The sequence below is a fragment of the Uranotaenia lowii genome, chromosome 3 (assembly GCF_029784155.1).
Source record: "Uranotaenia lowii strain MFRU-FL chromosome 3, ASM2978415v1, whole genome shotgun sequence".
Lineage (NCBI taxonomy): Eukaryota > Metazoa > Arthropoda > Insecta > Diptera > Culicidae > Uranotaenia > Uranotaenia lowii.
In genome coordinates this window covers 347,666,923-347,690,165 of record NC_073693.1, presented here as the reverse complement: position 1 = coordinate 347,690,165, position 23,243 = coordinate 347,666,923, and the positions used below count along the sequence as shown (strand labels likewise).

At 38.0% G+C, this 23,243-nt stretch overlaps 1 protein-coding gene across 2 annotated transcripts in view; it reads right to left on the bottom strand.

The window, feature by feature from the left end:
• Positions 1-5,105: 5,105 nt before the first annotated feature.
• LOC129755748 (uncharacterized protein DDB_G0284459-like) overlaps positions 5,106-23,243 on the bottom strand; it is a 133,733-nt gene continuing 115,595 nt past the window's right edge. For both annotated transcript variants that reach the window (XM_055752377.1, XM_055752376.1), the window contains exons 4-5: positions 5,906-7,786; positions 5,106-5,840 (exon numbers count right to left, since the gene is read on the bottom strand). In XM_055752377.1, the coding sequence (XP_055608352.1) occupies positions 5,968-7,786 (1,819 nt within the window). In that variant the 3' untranslated portion in view covers positions 5,106-5,840; positions 5,906-5,967. The remainder of the gene's footprint in view (positions 5,841-5,905; positions 7,787-23,243) is intronic.

Here is a 23,243-nt window from a genome sequence, read left to right as displayed (position 1 = left end):
CGAGGAACATCAGTGACAATCGTATGCAAATCAATGCCATCGCCTGAACAAAATTTAGTATACAAGCCGGACGTAAACGCTAAGCTACGGTCGCAGATTATTCTTCGGGGATTGCCAAACATATCAAAAATAATTCGCAGCTTCTTTAACATTTTTTCCGCTCCGGTGGAAACAACCAAACGAACTTTGTAATCACGTCAAAATGTAGTTGTACGACTTTTAGATTGATGGCATTGGGGCAAAGTGATCCACTTGCAAAGTGTCCAAAGTCGCGTCACCCTTCGAAATCGACTTAAGCTCCCTTTCAGCTTTCCACGTCTCTCCTCTCTGACGATACACGGAACACATGTAGCGATATACTTACTTACTTACTTATTTACTTACTTACTTACTTACTTACTTACTTAATCTTCCCGCGCCGATCCTCCGGTTCATAAAGGGTGTCCACGATGAAATTTCCATACACAACATAAATTCGCAAAGTTCGAATTTTCATCCGATTGCCATCAAATATTCTGGGATTGAAAAATAACTATTAAACTTCATTTTACCGTTTTCTCGTATTTTATTTATAGTCCATACGCAAATGCCCGCACCTTGGCCTTAACCCTGGCCATAAGATTCTGCACAACACGTGAATCAACCGTTTTATGCATGTAAACCAATACTTTCTTCAGTTCCTCGACCGTCTTCACTACCTTAGGTCGTTTAAGAAGGTGCTGCTTCATAATCGCCCAGTACTTCTCGATGGGGTGGAGCTCCGGAGTGTCGGGAGGGTTGAACATTTTCGGCACGAAATTGACCTTTTTGACCGCCTACCTTGGAGTAGTGACATGAAGAAAAATCCGGCCAGAAGATTATTGAGACGTTGTGGGCTTTCAGGAGAAGAAGCAGCCGCTTCTGGAGGCACTCTTTCATGTACACCTGTCCGTTCATCGTGTCCTGGGTCACTTCGCTTCCAGCACGTGCAGATGGCTTGCCAAACCAGGAATTTATTCGCAAATTTGGACATCTTCTGAGTGCGGACATGCCCCGGCATGCTGAACTTATCTTTGGCCGTGAAAAACAGGTTGCCGGGGAACTGTTTGAAGTCGGCCTTCACAAATGTTTCGTCGTCCATGATGCAGTATTCAACTTTTGTGACGGGTTTTGATGAACTTGTTCTGCTTCTCGTCGCGCTTTTTGTACCTTGAACGTTCGAAGCCCAGCCTTAGTTTTGGGCTTCTGGACAAAACTTCGGCTTAGGTGCAGCTTCTTAGCCACATCCCGAACGGAGGCTTTCGGTTTTCGGTTGAAGGTCCCAACTACGTGTTTGTGATTTTTGGTGTTATACAGAATACTTTTTCCTTCACTTCTGGACTTCCGATCGATGGTTAATCGTTCCTCGAACCGCTTAATAACTCGCGACATCGCGATTCCCAACTTTTTAGCGATAGAACGACGCGAGAGATCCTTATTCTCGTGATGAATGCGCAAGATTTTATCACGCACGAGCAGTTCTTTCGACTTCATTTCCGCGAGTTTTGATCACAGGACTTTTAAACTTGCAGAATGTAAACAATGCACTATGAACTAAATCCACCCAAATTTTCATTAGATTCTACCCAACGCACAATGGGAAATAAAGGGTATAAACCGCGAAGAAATTCAATATCTCCCCTCTTACTCGAAATAAATCCATGAAAAAGTACCTTCGTTTAGTGAAAATTTCCAGAGAAGCGATTGGACATAGTTTCAGACGCCGTTCGAGCTTTCGAACGGAGTTATAGTCCCTTTTAAACCCCTAATTGCTCTATATTTTGTAAACAATTCAAAAAACACTTATTTAGACTTGAAAACTTAGAACCAAAATATACCTTTTCTGTGCTTTTTTTTTTTGAGAAATCGAATGGAGTTTGTTTGAGCTACCGCACGCTTCGAAAAATGGAGTTATGCCTGTTTTTACCCTCACTTCCTCTGTATTTTTCAACTATTTTGGAAAAAAGCATGTTTCGCCTTCCATATTTTGAACCAAATGGGGCGAATCATGCGGGATTTTTTTTTCGAGGAATCCAATGAAGGTTGCTTGAGCCACCGCAAGCTTCGTAAAATGAAGTTATGGCCGTTTTATCCTCAATTCCCCTACATTTTTAAAATAGTTAAGAAAACACATGTTCGGACTTGAAAAATGAAAAATTTTCATGTCCGAAAATGCCTTTTTCTTAAATAATTGAAAAATGTAGGGGAATTGAGGGTAAAAACAGCCATAACTCCATTTTTCGAAGCGTGCGGTAGCTCAAAAAACCTTCATTCGATTTCTCAAAAAAAAAAAAATGCCCAAAATACTTCTATTTTTGTTCAAAGTTTTCAAGTCCAAAAAAGTTTTTTCTGAATTGTTTACAAAATATAGGGAAATTAGGGGTAAAAAGGCACTATAACTCTGTTCGTAAGCTCGTACGGCGTCTGAAACTATGTCTGTGCGGACGCAGGATTCCGTTGTTAGTGTCCCATGAATTGGGGTTAGCAGGAAACAACAATGGTCATCAACTTGACCAGCGATGGCGGAGCGAACAAGCAATGGCCGAGAAACAAATCGATATTTCAGGAGAAAAGAGAACGTCCATTCGGGCAAAAAGGTTTTTAAAAGTGATTTTATTGTTGCAAATAAATATTTGACATGTCACTTAAATTATAGCGTTTCACTTCACGTATCACTTTTTCGTCAAGGTTTTCTCACTACTTATTCAATATTTTGAGTGTGCAGTGTTGTTAATTCATTTTCGTTTTGTAATGTGTGTTGTGTGAAGTAGTGTAAGGTGGAATTTATGTTTGTGTATGATAATTACATCGTATTTCTTCTCTTACGGACTATTTCATTTAACATTCGTAATTAGTTAATTTCATTTCTTCGTCCAATTTTGTGTATTTCATTTTGTGTCGATGCCGAATCGCTGCGATGTGACTGCGTCGGAACAATGTCCAATCGCTTCTCTGGAAATTTTCTCTTCAAGAAAGTACTTCTTCATGGATTTATTTCGAGTATGAGGGAAGATATTGAATTTCTTCGCGGTTTATACACTTTTTTCCCCATTGTGCAATGGTTAAAAAGTTAGAGCAATTTCATAATGTGGCAATTTCATCGTGGACACCCTTAGGGGCATAATGAGATCCCCCACTGGGGCAGTATAAGCACCATTAATCGGGGCACGACCGTAGAATCTAGCAGAGAGTTCAACTCGATGAAGTCAACTAAATTATCCTTGATCGATTATTCTGATTGTTGCATTATACGGATAGTAGCATCATCCGCTAAACAAGGCACCATAAACATAATGTCAGGGTTAAATTCCTTCATTTCATGATTTTTTATTTTTCCTTAAAAATCATTTTTAACAGTTGGAAATGTTAGTACATCAAGAAAAAAAATTGAAATAAAATACAATTTTTCACTTTCTCCATACATTAATTGTTGTAAATTTGTCACTTTATGAAAAATAATAATTGAAGAACAACAGGAAAATTTCTTGGAGTCTGCTACAAACCAGGAAAATCGGAATTTGTAACATGTAGGTAATGGGCGATGATAGTCCAAGCTTCTCAATTCGTCCTCAAATCGAAGACCAATTTGAGAAATCTCCACGCGATATAAAAGCACTCAAAGGCGATTCTTTTATCCAAGCAAATAAATTAATTCGGTATTAATTTTTATTTTATTTAATCATTGAACATGTAACAAACTTACAAAGCAGATATTTTTTCGCAGCTCTTGAAGTTACCTCAAACACCACAAAGGAAGGAGCTACAGAAAAAATGGAAGCAATGGATGCAAACAGGTAGTTTGAAGAGGAAAAACAAAGGATTGAAGAAAGACTCAAACATATTAGAAAGGTAAACCATCAAGTTACAGAGAGCTTCTAAACAAGAACAGAATCAAAATGGAAAATTGAAAAAAGTCTGAATAAAATACGCTACAAATTTGTCTACATATTCAAATTTAATTTTCTACATACTCAAATATAATAAATGTTAAATGAAAAAAAATGTTGAAAAAAAACAAGTTTCAATAATCTCCATTGAAAAATGAAAAATTTGATTTATTCTAAGCTTAACGTCCACTACTTTCTTCAAAACTGGCATAAACGAATTTAAAAAAATATTATAAAAGTTATGAAAAAAAGTATGTTTAAGAATTTTCTCATTAAACTAATAAGAAACAATCGTATACAGGATCAGGAACAAATTATGTAATATTGGGTGCGCTTATGCACTTTTTCTTTACATATATTTCCATAATTAGGAACACATATGATAACAATTAGGAACAATTGGTGCCACATTAGGAACATCGACACACATTAGTATTCGAAAATTAAAGCCTAAATGATTATTTCAAACTTCAACCGAGTGCATACAAGAACTTACAATTGAAGATTTGGCTAACTCTTATCAAATCTAAAAGCCCCTTACAAAATATAGCGAAATTAGGCACACTCACCCTATCAGGACTTATTGGATTCATTAGGTTTTTGCTTGCTTGAGTAAGCAAATAAAACAAATCTGTAGCAGAAACGGTATGCGTGCCGGCTTGTATCGAACAAAGTCAAAAACAAAGCAATTAAGTCAGACGAATTGAGGTGATGAGAAGAATAAAGATGGATGCCGAGAAACCGTCAGCACCACATGGGTTGGTGGTTACTGAAGTAAGAGAGCACATTAGTTATGCTGAATAAGCTGTGTTTGAACTTTTTAACGAGACTTTTGGTTGCTCATCACTCTTTGGAATATAGAGGGAGCATTATTGAGACCAAACGGCATTCTCAATAATCCATAGTAATCGCTAGCTTTTACTCTAAAGTACTTAACGTGCTCTTCAATCTAATCGATAGTGGGAAAAAGGAATACCTAAAGATAAACAGGAAGAGATCATTATTTTCCTCTGAATCTAGTGTTTAGATATCTTATCTTTTAGATTAATGCTATCGCTAAACATCTTCGATATGGGTATAATGTTCGAAATCACTGGACTCAGCACTTTACCTTACGGTACCTCAAATGACTTTCTCAACTTTTTTCCTGTATTTAAACACTCATCTCTATTTATTTATTTCACTTTTTACTTACTGACTCCACATTGTTGATATTGCATCACCCTAATTCGCCTAGCACAAAATGTACAAATAAATATGTGTCTCTCCTACAGATAAGTTACGTGTCTATGTACAGAAAGGTTTTTGCTTTTATTGTAGTTGCTGTGAATTGTTCAACAGGATTGCGCAACATGTTTCTAGCACCATCAATTGGTGTGTTGTTCCTATCCACGTTTGTTTAATTTCTAACATTTGAGCAATTATTGATTCGTTTTTTTTGTTGCGTTTTTTTGGGTTTTTTTAAACTAAACTTGTTCTGATTTCTAACAGATGGAAACGGCACACAAACTAACTTGATTTCTAACAGGAAAAAATGCTTGATTCTTACATTTTACTAGGAAATGTGTTAAATTAAAAAGTTTACAGAGATAGAGTTTCCCTAAACCCACCTTAAGATCATCAGATTCCTTCTTTTAACCTATCGAAACCTGGTAAAGAATAAAATTTGGATTTATTTTTACCATTTTTGAATTCGTGATAGGTCTGGACGACGAAAAAAAGTTATGTAGAGTTTGTCTTAGATACATGATTGAAAATTTAGAATCCTTTAAAGATATAATTTAAAACAAATGATTCCTCTTAAGTTTGGATTACTGCTAAAGGATCTTCTTCAAACTACGACCGCCAACTTTATAGTTGTCACTTGTCATTTAAAATATTTCTCACACACCAGCTCGATTTTTTCAATGAACCTTCCACCTTACCCCGATTACACTGAAAAAAAAAACATAGAATGGTTTAGGGTGATTTTAACAAAAAAAAATTTCACAGATATTTACCTCCTCAAATGTTTCTACACTCCAACGACTTTTCAAAGTGTGTCTCCAATGTTTCAAACAGCTTACGGCACATTCACGGGCAAAAACCGACTGGGATCGCCGGCCTGCGGCCTGAAATTGATGACCACTTTGTTCGGATCTTCACCGACCTCCAGGAACGAGTTCCAATCGGCCAGGAAGTAGAACCCATTTCTCCGAGGCTGCGGCAACGGTTCCTGGGCAACCGGATCAACCGATCCCCCACCGAAGGATTCCTCCAGAGCCGTGAAGCGGGCCGCCGAATCCGAGGCAGCATCGTCGTCATCAGTGCTGCTGCCACTACTACTGCTACTGCTACTAGAGGTTTCTGTTGTACTTGAAGACGGGGTTATTGTTGTTGGATCAGCGTCTGAAGCCACGTCTACGATGTCCACCGATCGAGGTTGATCATTCTTCGTGTCGGAGGAGTTTGTTGGAGTCTCGTTTATGTCCAGGGAGATTCTTATGGGTGAGTCCTCTTTTTTGGCGTCTCCACTGGGTTCCTGTCGCTTTTTGATCTCGTTGATTCGAGTAACTTCTAAATTTTCTAGCGGGTTGGGTCCTTGAGATAGCAGTGACTCACTGAGGTTGAAGTTTCGCAGGTCCAAGGCTTCCAATTTATCTTCGGTTAGATTTGTGTTCAGTTTCTCCAACTCCCTGATGGTTTCCCAAAGCTGTTCCAGCTTTCGGTAGTCCTCGTTGTCCTCCTTTTTCTTCGTATTTCCAGAGCTCTTGGGCTTCTCGTCGATGCCGTTGGAATCTTTCTTGGAATCACTGAACTTTCTTCCATTGCGTTCTTTCTTCATCATCGGAATACCCAAGGTATCCAGGATGGGCATCATTTGAGGAATGACCAAATCTTTGTCGATCATCGGCATTCCATCCATGTCTTCGACGCTTTGAACACTTGACTCCGAATTCTTCATCGATTTCTTATCTCTACCCGTTACGTCCAACAAGCCAAACGACTTCAGCAGCTCACTCAAATCCCCACTCAATTTCGGAACCGTATCACTCGGAAGAGGTTTAAAGGCCACAAAATCATCCGGCTTGATATCCGGTTTGGCCATAGTCGGAACGTCCGGTTCCTTTTCATCAACAACTAACTGAGACTGCTGAGTCTGATCCAAATTCTCCGGCAACTCCAAGGGAGGAAGAGGAGAAATTCCCAAGGAATCTTCATTCTCACCCAACAAACCAAAAGACCTCAGCAACGACCTCAATTCCTCGCTAACTTTCGGATCACCCTGACCTGGATCCTCGCTCGGCTTTCGCTCCGTAGTCGTCGTGGTTAAGGTGGTCGTCTCAACCGGGAGCGGCTTAAAGGTAGGAATGTCCCCAACGAAACCCAGCGAAGACAGTATCTCATTGACCGCCTCATTGACTCCTGGAGAACTGCCCGAAGAAGTCGAGGCCATCGTCGTCGTCGGCACCGGATCAGTAAACGGAACCGGATCTTCCGTCGCTTCCGTGGATTCTTCTAACAAACCTGACGAAGGCTTGGTTTCCTCCCTTATCGCATTCGGCAGTGCTGGATGAAACGTTGTGGCCTTCGGGGTCGTAAACCTTATGGTGGTTATCGGAACGGAACTCGTTGGATTCGGTCGGAACAATGGAGCGGGTCGCATTGTTGTCACCGGTGGAAGTTCGGTGGTAGTCGTGGCTTCACCACCCGGAACGACTCGGGTCACCGGTGGAAGCGTGTAGATGCTCTGGAGGTTCTCCTGGGCCAGGTTGTTGGTGTGATACGGGAGCACCAGCATCAGGGCGCGCATGTGCTGGGCACGGGCGTGGTCACCTTCACGAAGGGATTTGGCCAGTTCTTCGCGTGTTACGTTTTCGAACAGCTCCTCGATTTCTCCCCTGGAATGATAGGTTTTGAAAGAAGAGAAATTGGTTAATACATTATTGACATATGTGTGTATATGGTTATTAAAAACAACATTAAATAGCCGATTTCACTAACTTTACACTGTTCCCGAGGACACATCACTGTGCTCCAACATTTTTTAGAGCTCGATTGCAAAATCATCAAGCGATTCTCCGTCTAACTGTGAAAACGTTATTATTCACTACGAATATTCAAATTTATTCACAATCTCTTCATACCTTTTGAAAACTCTTTTATTCTGGCTTAAAACTGCCAATCAGTCGGTCTGCCGTTTCCTGGCCAACACTTGTCCAACGGTTTTTAGCTTTTTTTCAGAAAGGTATAGTTATTGGTCGATTTGGGGAATCATGGGTCTTACCTTCATAGGAACCCATCTAATCAGCTCGACAAGTTCTGACGATGTATGTGTATTTGTGTGTATTAGTGTAAATTTTTGTACCTTTGGTCTCGTCATTTTTGCGAAACTGGACTGCGCAATTAAAATGAAGTTTATCTCTAAAAAATGATTTTTTTTCCTCTATAATCTAAAGGAAAAAAACAAAGTTATTTAAAAAAAAATCACAGTAAATATCATGAAATGATCGCTTGCTAGGAAAATCCAGCAATCACTAATAAAGATGATCAAAAACAGGACGTCAAATTTTACATGGCGTCAATGACACGATAGAAGTGCCTATCTGCTAACAAAAACTAAAAAAAATGAAAAAAAAAACAAATATTATAAAAACGTCAAAAATTCCAAAAAAGATAAAAATGAAAAAAATGACAAAAATTATAAAATGACACCAAAGACAAAATGACAAAAGTTATATAAATTACAAAAATTACAAAAATTATAAAATGACAAAATTGACAAAATTGACAAAATTGACAAAATTGAAAAAATTGACAAAATTGACAAAATTGACAAAATTGACAAAATTGACAAAATTGACAAAATTGACAAAATTGACAAAATTGACAAAATTGACAAAATTGACCAAATTGACAAAATTGAAAAAATTGAAAAAATTGACAAAATTGACAAAATTGACAAAATTGACAAAATTGACAAAATTGACAAAATTGACAAAATTGACAAAATTGACAAAATTGACAAAAATGACAAAATTGACAAAATTGACAAAATTGACAAAATTGACAACATTGACAAAATTGACCGAATTGACAAAATTGACAAAATTGACCGAATTGACAAAATTGACAAAATTGACAAAATTGACAAAATTGACAAAATTGAAAAAATTGACAAAATTAACAAAATTGGCATAATTGACAAAATTGACAAAATTGACAAAATTGACAAAATTGACAAAATTGACAAAATTGACAAAATTGACAAAATTGACAAAATTGACAAAATTGACAAAATTGACCAAATTGACAAAATTGACAAAATTGAAAAAATTGACAAAATTGACAAAATTGACAAAATTGACAAAATTGACAAAATTGACAAAATTGACAAAATTGACAAAATTGACAAAATTGACAAAATTGACAAAATTGACAAAATTGACAAAATTGACAAAATTGACAAAATTGACAAAATTGACAAAATTGACAAAATTGACAAAATTGACAAAATTGACAAAATTGACAAAATTGACAAAATTGACAAAATTGTCAAAATTGACAAAATTGACAAAATTGACAAAATTGACAAAATTGACAAAATTGACAAAATTGACAAAATTGACAAAATTGACAAAATTGACAAAATTGGCAAAAATGACAAAAAGGACAAAAACGACAAAATTGACAGAATTGACAAAATTGACAAAATTGACAAAATTGACAAAATTGACAAAATTGACAAAATTGACAAAATTGACAAAATTGACAAAATTGACAAAATTGACAAAATTGACAAAATTGACAAAATTGACAAAATTGACAAAATTGACAAAATTGACAAAATTGACAAAATTGACAAAATTGACAAAATTGACAAAATTGACAAAATTGACCGAATTGACAAAATTGACAAAATTGACAAAATTGACAAAATTGAAAAAATTGACAAAATTAACAAAATTGGCATAATTGACAAAATTGACAAAATTGACAAAATTGACAAAATTGACAAAATTGACAAAATTGACAAAATTGACAAAATTGACAAAATTGACAAAATTGACAAAATTGACAAAATTGACCAAATTGACAAAATTGACAAAATTGAAAAAATTGAAAAAATTGACAAAATTGACAAAATTGACAAAATTGACAAAATTGACAAAATTGACAAAATTGACAAAATTGACAAAATTGACAAAATTGACAAAATTGACAAAATTGACAAAATTGACAAAATTGACAAAATTGACAAAATTGACAAAATTGACAAAATTGACAAAATTGACAAAATTGTCAAAATTGACAAAATTGACAAAATTGACAAAATTGACAAAATTGACAAAATTGACAAAATTGACAAAATTGACAAAATTGACAAAATTGACAAAATTGACGAAATTGACAAAATTGACAAAATTGACAAAATTGACAAAATTGACAAAATTGACAAAATTGACAAAATTGACAAAATTGACAAAATTGACAAAATTGACAAAATTGACAAAATTGACAAAATTGACAAAATTGACAAAATTGACAAAATTGACAAAATTGACAAAATTGACAAAATTGACAAAATTGACAAAATTGACAAAATTGACAAAATTGACAAAATTGACAAAATTGACAAAATTGACAAAATTGACAAAATTGACAAAATTGACAAAATTGACAAAATTGACAAAATTGACAAAATTGACAAAATTGACAAAATTGACAAAATTGACAAAATTGACAAAATTGACAAAATTGACAAAATTGACAAAATTGACAAAATTGACAAAATTGACAAAATTGACAAAATTGACAAAATTGACAAAATTGACAAAATTGACAAAATTGACAAAATTGACAAAATTGACAAAATTGACAAAATTGACAAAATTGACAAAATTGACAAAATTGACAAAATTGACAAAATTGACCAAATTGACAAAATTGACAAAATTGACAAAATTGACAAAATTGACAAAATTGACAAAATTGACAAAATTGACAAAATTGACAAAATTGACAAAATTGACAAAATTGACAAAATTGACAAAATTGACAAAATTGACAAAATTGACAAAATTGACAAAATTGACAAAATTGACAAAATTGACAAAATTGACAAAAATGACAAAAATGACAAAAATGACAAAAACGACAAAAATGACAAAATTGACAAAATTGACAAAATTGACCAAATTGACCAAATTGACAAAATTGACAAAATTGACAAAATTGACAAAATTGACAAAATTGACAAAATTGACAAAATTGACAAAATTGACAAAATTGACAAAATTGACAAAATTGACAAAATTGACAAAATTGACAAAATTGACAAAATTGACAAAATTGACAAAATTAACAAAATTGACAAAATTGACAAAATTGACAAAATTGACAAAATATGCGAAATTGACAAAATTGACAAAATTGACAAAATATGCGAAATTGACAAAATTGACAAAATTGACAAAATTGACAAAATTGACCAAATTGACAAAATTGACAAAATTGACAAAATTGACAAAATTGACAAAATTGACAAAATTGACAAAATTGACAAAATTGACAAAATTGACAAAATTGACAAAATGGACAAAATTGACAAAATTGACAAAATTGACAAAATTGACAAAATTGACAAAATTGACAAAATTGACAAAATTGACAAAATTGACAAAATTGACAAAATTGACAAAATTGACAAAATTGACAAAATTGACAAAATTGACAAAATTGACAAAATTGACAAAATTGACAAAATTGACAAAATTGACAAAATTGACAAAATTGACAAAATTGACAAAATTGACAAAATTGACAAAATTGACAAAATTGAAAAAATTGACAAAATTGACAAAATTGACAAAATGGACAAAATTGACAAAATTGACAAAATTGACAAAATTGACAAAATTGACAAAATTGACAAAATTGACAAAATTGACAAAATTGACAAAATTGACAAAATTGACAAAATTGACAAAATTGACAAAATTGACAAAATTGACAAAATTGACAAAATTGACAAAATTGACAAAATTGACAAAATTGACAAAATTGACAAAATTGACAAAATTGACAAAATTGACAAAATTGACAAAATTGACAAAATTGACAAAATTGACAAAATTGACAAAATTGACAAAATTGACAAAATTGACAAAATTGACAAAATTGACAAAATTGACAAAATTGACAAAATTGACAAAATTGACATAATTGACAAAATTGACAAAATTGACAAAATTGACAAAATTGAAAAAATTGAAAAAATTGACTAAATTGACAAAATTGACAAAATGGACAAAATTGACAAAATTGACAAAATTGACAAAATTGACAAAATTGACAAAATTGACAAAATTGACCAAATTGACAAAATTGACAAAATTGACAAAATTGACAAAATTGACAAAATTGACAAAATTGACAAAATATGCGAAATTGACAAAATTGACAAAATTGACAAAATATGCGAAATTGACAAAATTGGCAAATCTGAAAAAATGACACTATGGTCAAAATTGACAAAATTGACAAAAATGACAAAAATGACAAAAATGACAAAAATGACAAAAATGACAAAAATGACAAAAATGACAAAAAAGACAAAAATGACAAAAATGACAAAAAAGACAAAAATGACAAAAATCACAAAAATTACCAAAATTACAAAAATGATAAGAATGACAGGAATGGCGAAAATAAAAAAAATTCAAAAATTACTAAAGTGACTAAATATATCAAACTTACAGAAATCAGTATAGAGTTAGTTGCCCTACTTTGTACCCGGTGGTTTTCGTAAATAGGCGAAAGTCGAGAGAAACAGGGAGGAGATTGATTCCATGATTCGTTGGCAACGGACGTGTTTTATTTTCACTCCGACATCAGCGCGTAGAAAAACTTGGTCTTATAGATTCTTGAGTGTTTTTTTCAAAACAAGAAATCTTAAAAATGTTATGCAGTGCAATAAGCAGACGTACCCCACATGCTTGATTGTCACCATAAGAGTGTAAAGTTTAATTACGCATTTTTTTTCATCGGAAGGGTTAATTAGATGAACGAGATCTGAACTTCAACCCTCTAATGGTAACAACCAAGCATGTTGACACTAAGCCACGTATGCTTATTAGTGAGGCTGTAACTGAACCTCTTTTTGATGATAAATTAGGAAATTAGACTTCACGAAAACATGTACTTTGGTACATCTCCCGCGTACTACGTATTTGCCCATTTTGGCTTCTTTTTCTTAATACCATAAGCCGCCGGTGCTATTTTTAACACGTCTCGAAACTACTTTATTGGGCTAGCTACCTACAATTATGGTATTGAAGTAGAATGTATTCTGAATATGTTAATTTCTACATCTGTGTGTGTGTTATGTTTCAATTTAACAACTTCCACGAAAGTTGTTGTCCTTCTCAAATCAGTTTTCTATGCAAACACACTTCACTATGTGTAAACAACAAGTACAACACACCCCACAACAGTTTGAAAACTCGCACTCAAGTTCAAGGAATTCAAGCTATCGAATTCTCTCTTAGTAAAAAGATTTGAAGCTCGCTACAAGCCTCGAACCTCGATCTTCGTAGTGCCGTCGAAGCACTTTTCCCCGAAGCCACGTCTACTCGCTTTTTGACCCGCTGCCAAACCTCAATGTGGTGAAAAATTTTTCGTCATAGGTGCATCTGGCTTAAATGGAAAAGAATACCTACAGATCAATTAAATATCGGTCAACATCATTCGCATCATGTCAATTTCGGCAAATGAGATGACTCATTTGGATTAATTTTTTTTTCTGCGGTGACAATTTTTTTTTATAATGAAGCGAAGGATCGGAACGGGTTTTATGTGAGACGGGAAGGCCTTTTTTGGAATTGATAAACGTATCGTTTTTTTTCTCTGGTTGTTGGTCATCTTCTCTTCACCTAAGAGTCTATGAGGCTAAGACAATTGGCGAAGCTTGAGGGGTGGGTTGCGGGGCGACGATCTTCTATGTTGCGCGATGATATTTATGCGTTTTGGTAACTCACGTTGACATTCGGTTCAGTCGGTGTTTTGCGTTACACTTTTATCGGCTGCTGGCGGCTGGATTCGGTGTTTATTTTTAGAAATGCTTTTTCCTCTGCACACACGGGATTTTTGCAATTTCTAGCGAGCACAGTGTTGTTCTCATACACAAAAATGGAATTTGGCTATGCAAGTGAGAGGTGCCAGTGAACTTATGGTGATTTTACAACTTGATTGTCATGAGCCTGGTTAGCGGAAGGCTTGATGCAGTAAGAGCGGGATCAGAACAGAATACATGCTAGAATAGGTTTGGCCGCTTCGAAATTCAGAGCACTTTTATCGATTCCGCAAAACAAATTTACCCTTGAACGGCAAATAAACTAGTTAAGCGGGAAATATAACCGACCTCAATGATGGTGTAATTTATAGGCGGGAAACCAGAGGGACCACACAAAATTGTGGCCAGCATTGTGAATACCACTCCCGATCAGAAGAGAAAAACTAAATTATATCTAAATGAGATATTTTGATATTCAATTTTTTCCTATCTGGACGAGTTATAATTTAGTAGGTACTCGTAGGATGTTAAAATATTTCATATTATATCAAAATGTCTTTGCAACCATAACTAAATCATATAAACCGTTGTTATGATGATGATGATGATGATGATGATGATGATGATGATGATGATGATGATGATGATGGTCCCACCTCATTCCCCTACACAGGTTTGAGCTGGTCGAGTTTAACTTTAAGATAATTTAGGTATTGTTGTTCCAGAATCAGTATGCAAATAAGACGGACTGATTTCTGTTTTATGCTTGCAATGCACATTTAGTACAAAAAATTAATGACAATCTATCTCTACCTATTAATTAATCAATTAATTAATTAATTAATTAATTAATTAATTAATTAATGACTCCTATCTCTACCTCCCCGCGGTGCCGACTGGGATGCTAGTAACCTAAGCGGAGATCGGGTACCCAACCCCGGTGGATGCTTTGATCGCATGCAGACTGAGAAGGTGGCCGCACGCGTATGTTCCCCAGGTCAGGGGCGGCTCAAACAGCGTCTGTCTTGCAGCGAACGGCTGAATTTATGAAATGCGGCTCCCGCCAGCTAAGTCCAAGATGGCAGCCCCATCGCGGGATAGGGACTTTAGGCTAACAACCTACTGCTCCCGATTCATAAAATTGTTACGGAATCCGAAAGAAATGACCGACCTGGAACTTTGGCGACGACTTTTAGCATGAAAACACGGACACGAATTGGAACTTGGAATGTTTTAACCCTTGCCCAACAAGGCAAGCTGGCTCAACTTGCTAGAGAAGCTAGCCGCCTCAAGCTTGAAATTCTGGGACTGAGCGAAGTCCGTTGGCCTAACACTGGAGAACACAAGACACAGTCCGGGCAAGTACTGCTTTACTCTGGCATAGGAGGAGAACATGCTACTCGGGAACGAGGAGTTGGTTTCCTGTTAAGCCCGCAGGCCTACGCGGCCCTCATTAGATGGGAACCGATAGGCGCAGCGGTTCCTATTTCGCAGCTCACCCGAAGAAACGCCCCAGATCTACGTAATGGATGTTGCCACATTTGGAGCCTCTTGCTCTCCGTGTATCGCCCAATACATCAAAAACAGAAACGCCCAAGAACATGCTGCACAATTCCCTCGGGCTGTTGATGCTATTGTGAACGGGCACTATGTCGACGACTACCTGGCGAGTGTGGACACAAGCTACGAAGCGGTACAACAGATCCTGGAAGTCAGACACGTACATTCACTGGGAGGCTTTGAAATACGAAACTTTCTTTCGAACTCTTCAGAAGTGCTGAAGAGAATAGGAGTCACTTGCCTGGATAGTGATAAGCATCTCAATTTGGAACCAGGTTTGGAGTATCCGGAAAAAGCTGAAAGAGTTTTGGGAATGATGTGGAAGCCCCGTCCAGATCTGTTCACTTTTAGCGCAAATATGCAGCCAGCTATCGAGCGGATCCTGAACAGTGAACGCACACCAACCAAACGAGAAGTGCTCCGTACGGTTATGAGCATTTTTGATCCACTCGGCTTAATAGCACACTACGTAGTGCACGGTAAAGTGTTAATGCAAGAGGTGTGGAAATACGGCTCGGGTTGGGATGATATCCTACCCGAAGATTTGCGAGCTGATTGGCACCGCTGGAGTCGACTGTTAGCTCAGTTAAATCAAGTTACTGTTCCTCGTTATTTTTTCCCTGGAATTCCTAGTTCTAATCTCAGCGGTCTTCAACTACATGTGTTCGTTGACGCAAGCGAATCTGCCTTTGCCTGCGTAGCCTATTTACGCATGGTGTACCGTGAAAATGCACACTGTGCCTTGCTTTCTGCGAAGATCAAGGTAGCACCCTTGAAGCCAATATCGATGCCCAGGTCTGAATTGCAAGCTGCTTTGATGGGGGCTCGTTTGGTAGAGACACTGTCGGAAATATTAGAACTCTCTATTGAACGAAAATATCTGTGGACGGACTCTCTTACGGTTCTCTCATGGCTGCGGTCAGACAGTCGACGTTACCATCAGTTTGTCACTTACCGTATCGGAGAAATTTTATCAAAAACATCGATTTCTGAATGGCACTATGTGCCCTCTAAACTGAACGTGGCTGACGATGCTACTAAATGGGGAAATGGACCTAGTCTGGATTCGTCTAGTCGTTGGTTTACTGGACCTGATTTCCTTAAAAAGTCAGAAGAATTTTGGCCTGCAGCTCGAAAAATTGGATCCTTACCTGAAGAAGAACTCAGGTCCGCATTCCTGCATCATCATGAATATCAGCCGACCCTCATCGACGTAACACGATTCCCTCGCTGGACCAAATTATTACGAGCTACAACGTATTTCCTTCGAGCGGTTAAAAAGTTTAGGAAAGAATTTGTTTCCGGCCCACTAAGTTCAGTCGAGCTTTCAGAAGCCGAGACATTTCTTTGGAGACAAACTCAAATCGAAGTCTATCCGGACGAGTACTATCTGTTGGCAAGTAACTTGAATCGAACAGAATGCGAAACAGTTCCTAAATCTAGTTCGCTTTATCACCTATCCCCCTTCATGGATAGTGCGGGAATTATTAGGATGGACAGTCGATTAGGAGCAGCTCCGAACACTTCATTCGAAACAAAGTACCCAATCATTTTACCAAAAAACCATCCCCTCACTGAGCTGTTGATTCTAAAATACCATCATCAACTCTTGCATCAAAATAATGAAACGGTTTGTAATGAAATCCATCAAAGGTTTCGCATCCCAAACCTGCGTGTAGTAGTTAGAAGAGTTGCAAAAAATTGTATGCTTTGTAGGATCCGCAAGGCCCGCCCACAACCGCCTAGAATGGCTCCTTTACCAGCAGTACGCTTGACTCCCCACATCAAATCGGTCTCCCACACAGGAGTTGACTATTTTGGACCGCTTATGGTCAAGCAGGGACGAAGCCTAGTAAAACGATGGGTGTGTCTCTTCACGTGTTTAACGATCCGAGCCGTGTACGTTGAAATTGTCTATAGCCTCTCCACAAGTTCTTGCATACTAGCGATACGAAGGTTCATAGCACGCCGTGGCTCACCTGCTTCCTTCCATTCCGACAACGGAACTAACTTTCGGGGTGCCTGTAACGTCCTGCGGGAAACAATCCAAAACATCAACGAAGAATGCGCAGCAACCTTCACGAACACCGACACCCAATGGCATTTTAATCCACCGCTCTCTCCTCACATGGGAGGTGTGTGGGAGCGGATGGTCCGGTCTATAAAGACAGCAATGGAAGCGATAGGTAATCATCCGCAACACCCGAATGACGAAGTCTTAGAAACAGTTGCACTGGAGGCAGAGGCAATCGTTAATTCTCGTCCCTTGACTTATGTTCCACTAGACCACACTGATGCGGAAGCCCTGACACCCAACCACTTTCTATTATATGGGGAAAAAGGCATCACCCAGCCTTCCAGCATCATCGAATCTAATCCACGTGTGCTACGCGACAGTTGGCGCTTGACACGGACATTAACCGATCTATTCTGGACCAGATGGATCAAAGAATACTTGCCAACGATAGCGCGCAGAACAAAATGGTTTGAAACAGTTAAACCACTGGAAGCCGGAGATTTGGTAATCTTGGTCAACAAAAGTAATCGCAATGGATAGGAACGTGGACGTATTTTGGAGGTCTTCAAGGGTACCGATGGCCAAGTACGGCAGGCGTTAGTGCGTACAAACAACGGAATCGTTCGACGCCCAGCAACCGTTTTAGCTTTGCTCGACATTCAGACATCCACTGCCGAAAAAGACCGGATTTCTCCGAGACTACACGGAGGGGGGGATGTTGACGAGCCCACTGTGCCAACGTCTGCTGAGAAGTGAGTCCCGGCGACATCTGTGATCTTATCACTCACGGAGAAGAGCAGAATGATAACAAGTGATAAACGTCAATTGGAGATAAGGCTAAATAAAACGTGCTCGCCCTCCGTTGATAGAAGTGATCCATCCGATTAATTATTTACCAATTATTCTACGCCTATGTTACACAGTTCCTCAGTGAGAGTTATCATCAGTAGGAAACCCTTATATTGTATCCTCATCTTCTCGGTAAGAACACAGACTTATCTTTATATACAACAGTAGTTTCATATTTACAATGTAGACAGGAACTGGAAAATCAGCAAAGTATTTTGAAGTCAGTGTTTGGAAATCCGTATAATCCGTATACACTTGAATTGTAAGCTCCCTTTTCGATATTCATTCATTCCTACCTATTTAATAAAAACGAAATTAATTGCAGTTTGAAGCATCTGCTATCAGAAAACAGTGTTTTCCTCCAACGGTATCGACAACAGAAAGAATTAACGTAGCCAGATTCAGAACACGGGTTAGAAACCTTACAATGGTCCAGTGTTATGCGCCAACTGACGTTGCCGACTTGCAGGAGAAAGAGCAGTTTTACAGTCAACTGAACAGCGTGGTAGAGAGAATTCCGAAGGGTGATATTCAAATCTATTTGGGCAACTTCAACGCAAAGCGATGAGATGAGCGAAAACAGAGAGAATTTGGTGGCAACAACAACATGGTGATCGGTGGATCGCTCTTCCTGCATCGACCAGCACATAAGGTCACCTGGGTATCCCGAGATGGCCGAACAGACAATCAAATTGACCACATCTAAATCAGCCGAAAGTGGAGAAGGAGCCTTCTTGATGTCCGCAACAAACGATGCGCAGACATTGCATCTGACCATCACCTCGTCCTTGGGGAGATACGACTGAGAGTTGCGCGTGCCCCCTACGGCGCGAGGAGAAAGTCGGGTGTCGATACGACGTCCGCCGGTTGGAGAATCCAGAAGTGAAAAGAGCATACGTTGAACAGCTAGAATCCCGAGCCTCGGAGCTGCCGACAGACGGAACGGTCGAAGAACAGTGGTGTGGAATCAAGAATGCCTTTATCACGACGAGCCATGGTACTCTCGGTAAAGTTTGTGGAAGACGAAGTGAATGGATGTCGGATGAAACCTGGAGGATGATCGATGATCGGAGAAAGGCGAAAGTCGGAATTGAGCAGGCATGTACCGGGTCAGCCAAAGCAGCCGCCCGCTTACGATATGCGGAGCTGGAAAAGGCAGTTAAACGAGCTTGTAGACGAGACAAGAGAGCCTGGACAAACTCCCTAGCCGAAGAGGGGGAAAGAGCCGCCGCCAATGGAGATATCCGATTACTTTATGACATTTCTCGCCGCCTCAGTGGTGCAAGGACTAATGCAAGAATGCCGCTAAAAGACCGAGCAGGTCAGTTATTGTCCGATCGAACAGATCAGCTCAAACGATGGACTGAGCACTTCGAAGAACTCTTCCGAGTCACGAATAGCAATGGCCAACAGAACCCGCAGCTTGAAGCGCGAACAGTAAGTCGCATAAATGGCGTCAACTCGGAAGCGCCCTCGCTGGCTGAAATAGAAGCGGCAATCAAAAACATGAAATCCAACAAAGCACCTGGGATCGATTGCATCCCTGCTGAAATGCTGAAAGCCGACCCTGCCCTGTCAGCACAAATGTTGCACCGTCTTTTCGCTGACATCTGGGATACTGCAACATTCCCGGCCGACTGGAAGAAAGGAGACCTGACAGAGTGCGGTAACTGGCGAGGCATAACGTTGATCTGTACAACCCTCAAAGTACTCTGCAAAGTGATCCTGAACAGGATCCAGGAGAAAATCGACGCTACACTCCGACGGCAACAAACTGGATTCCGATCCGGACGATCATGTGTGGATCACATCACAACGCTACGAATCATACTGGAACAAATCAACGGATTCCAGGACTCTCTTCTGCTGAACCACGAAAACATCTGGGCTGCTCTTAGACGACGAGGGGTCCCAGAGAAACTAGGCCATCTCATCGAAGCCCAGTACGAGGCATTTTCGTGCAAGATCTTGCACGACGGTTTCCTGTCCGAACCAATCCCGGTAACTGCTGGAGTGAGACAAGGATGTATCTTGTCACCGCTACTTTTTGGATGTAGCGTATCGTAATCGTAATGGATGAGATCCTGACTGGATCGATTGACTGTGCACTGAACCGAGGATTGCCGTGGAATCCTTTAACAATGGAGCAACTGAACGACCTTGATCTGGTTGACGATATTGTTTTGCTCGCCCAAACACAACCGGACTTGCAGAGCAAACTCGACGACCTCACCGAAAGCTCCAAGGCACCTGGTCTAAAAATCAATGTCGGAAAGACCATGTTGATGGAGGTCAACACAGAAAATCGTTCTAATTTCGTGGTAGCTGGACAACAGGTTGAGACAATGGAGTGCTTTCAGTATTTTGGTAGCCAGATAACGCCTGATGGTGGTACCAAGAAAGACATCGAAACCCGGATCAGAAAAGCCCGATTGGCGTTTGCGAGTCACCGAAACAGCTGGCGCTCATGTCAGATCTCTCTACGAACAAAGATCCGAATCTTCAATTCAAACGTCAAATCCGTATTGCTGTACGGGTGTGAAACTTGGTGCACATATGCGGTGACGACGCGAAAACTGCAAGTATTTGTAAACCGCTGCCTGCGGAATATCATCCGCGCTTGATGGCCTGGCAACTGGATCTCGAATGAGGAACTACATCGCCGGTGTCACAAAGTCAATTGTTAGATCATTTTGATCCTTAAGTATCTCAATGAATTTTTCGGGCGAATATTTTTCACTCATTCTCATAATTTTAACCCTTGGTCTTGCTGGAGGGGGAATTAAAAGCGCTGTATTCATTTCCAAGATCCTTGTCTGTTCCATCTTTAACTGATTCAATATTTTCATTTGTTGTACACTCTACAATAATAGAGCCATCTTTCCCATTTCTGAAATTTTTAACTTTGTGAATTTTGGGGTTCAACTTTTGTTTAAAAAACTCACGTGTATCCTCACACTGCTGAGAAGATTGCGTAGGTTTTATCACAATAATCGGACGAGCTTTACGATTACTTGTTCTTGATTTATTCCTATAGGATAATTTTCTTTTAACTACTGCCGCGTACGATAAAGTTGAATTTTTACTGAAAACTTCATCATCCAACTCATTATTATCAGCATCAATTTGCAAAGGTTCATCATTTTTATCATTCAATACAAATGTTTTCTTTTTTGGATTGAGACCCGATTCGGAATTAGTATTCCTGGTAGAAAACTCTTTTTCTGTTTCCTGGCCCCAAATTATCGCTTTTTTCAAACCAAGATTTTATTTGGTCATCAATAACATAAATAAAAAAGGAAAAAAAAATAAATCATCGACTTTTTGTTCCAACATTTTTTGCATGTCGTTTCTTATCTGTGTTACAACAATATCCATCTTAGGATTAATTTGGTTAGGAATGTCGTTCTGAATCTTTTCATTCAATAACGATGTGTTTGCTAACGCATCTACATCGCTTCCGATCGAACCGATATTTGGAACCTTTTTCTTATCCGAAATACAACATCACATTTAAATTGAAAATTAACGTTATGATTGACCAGCTTCGAACCCGACCTTTGCAAGTTAGTGCAAGTGGCGTGAAAACCCGATCCACACCAACAGGTCAATGGTTGGTCCGAGCACTACAGTTGCAATCCACATTTTTAGCACACACTCATTGTTTCTACCTACGAACGACCGACCCGGAGGACGCGTTAGTTCGCTTGGCTCAGCCAAGTTGGCTGAGTTCAATTGTGTGTGGAGAATAAAACAAAGCAAGAAAAAAAAAATGCGCCAGCAGCTTAAGCTCTGAATAGATTCCCGATCAGGAGAGCATATCAAAATAATAACTCAAACGTATCTCACCAAGATATTTGCATCTGATTCAGTTATAACTAAGTACTCCAAATTTTCGATTTTAAGTTTCTCCAATCTGAATTATATCTTATTCTGATTGACAAACTTGAATGGGGTTGAGCTCATATTCAATGATAATGATTTTTTTCGGATTGTCCTAAAATAAAATGATTATATCTTATTTTGATATACGTACAACATTTTCTGAAACACGGACATCGAATTCAACGGCTCAAACCTTACATTAACGAGTTTCGCTCAACAGATTCATGAAATTGAGTCGAATATTTGGGAAACCAAAAATGGGGCATAGTTTTATCAAATAATGTGGTTTATTGACCTTCCACTAGAAAATTTTCTCGAAGCACTCATATCTTGATGAGTTATAATTTTGATATAATTTGTTCTGTCCAATATCAAACTATGCTATCTGAACGAGATATAATCTTGATAGGAGCATATCAAAAACTGATATAATTTAGCTATGACCGTATAGATTTTTTGATATAATTTGAGATATTTTAACATCCTACGAGTACTGAATTATAACTCATTTAGATAGAAAAAAAATTAGTATCAAAATATCTCATCTTGATATAATTTTGTTTTTCCCTCCTGATCGGGTTAGCATAAATTCTCGCTTGATACTGCTGTTAATTAGCTCTCGAAAGGAACATAAAATATTTCAAATTGATTAAATACTTCTACTTATCCTGATCCTACGGAAACTCCTCTAAGTTTTAACTCTATTTTTATAGATTTCCAACACTATTTCACACCTTATTTATGCATTAAATATTCACAAATAAAAAAGCGCAAATCACTGTTTTCGCCATCTATCTACCTCAACAAAATTATAACTTATCCAGATAGGATAGATAAAGTAAAAATGTTATTGGATTTGTATGCAAAAAGAGATAGCCATAAAAAATGGGAATCGAACTCAACAATTTTCCAATCCCATCCCATCCTACCAGTTGAGTATCCTTGCTTTCTACTCTCCCAGAGCTTCATAGAA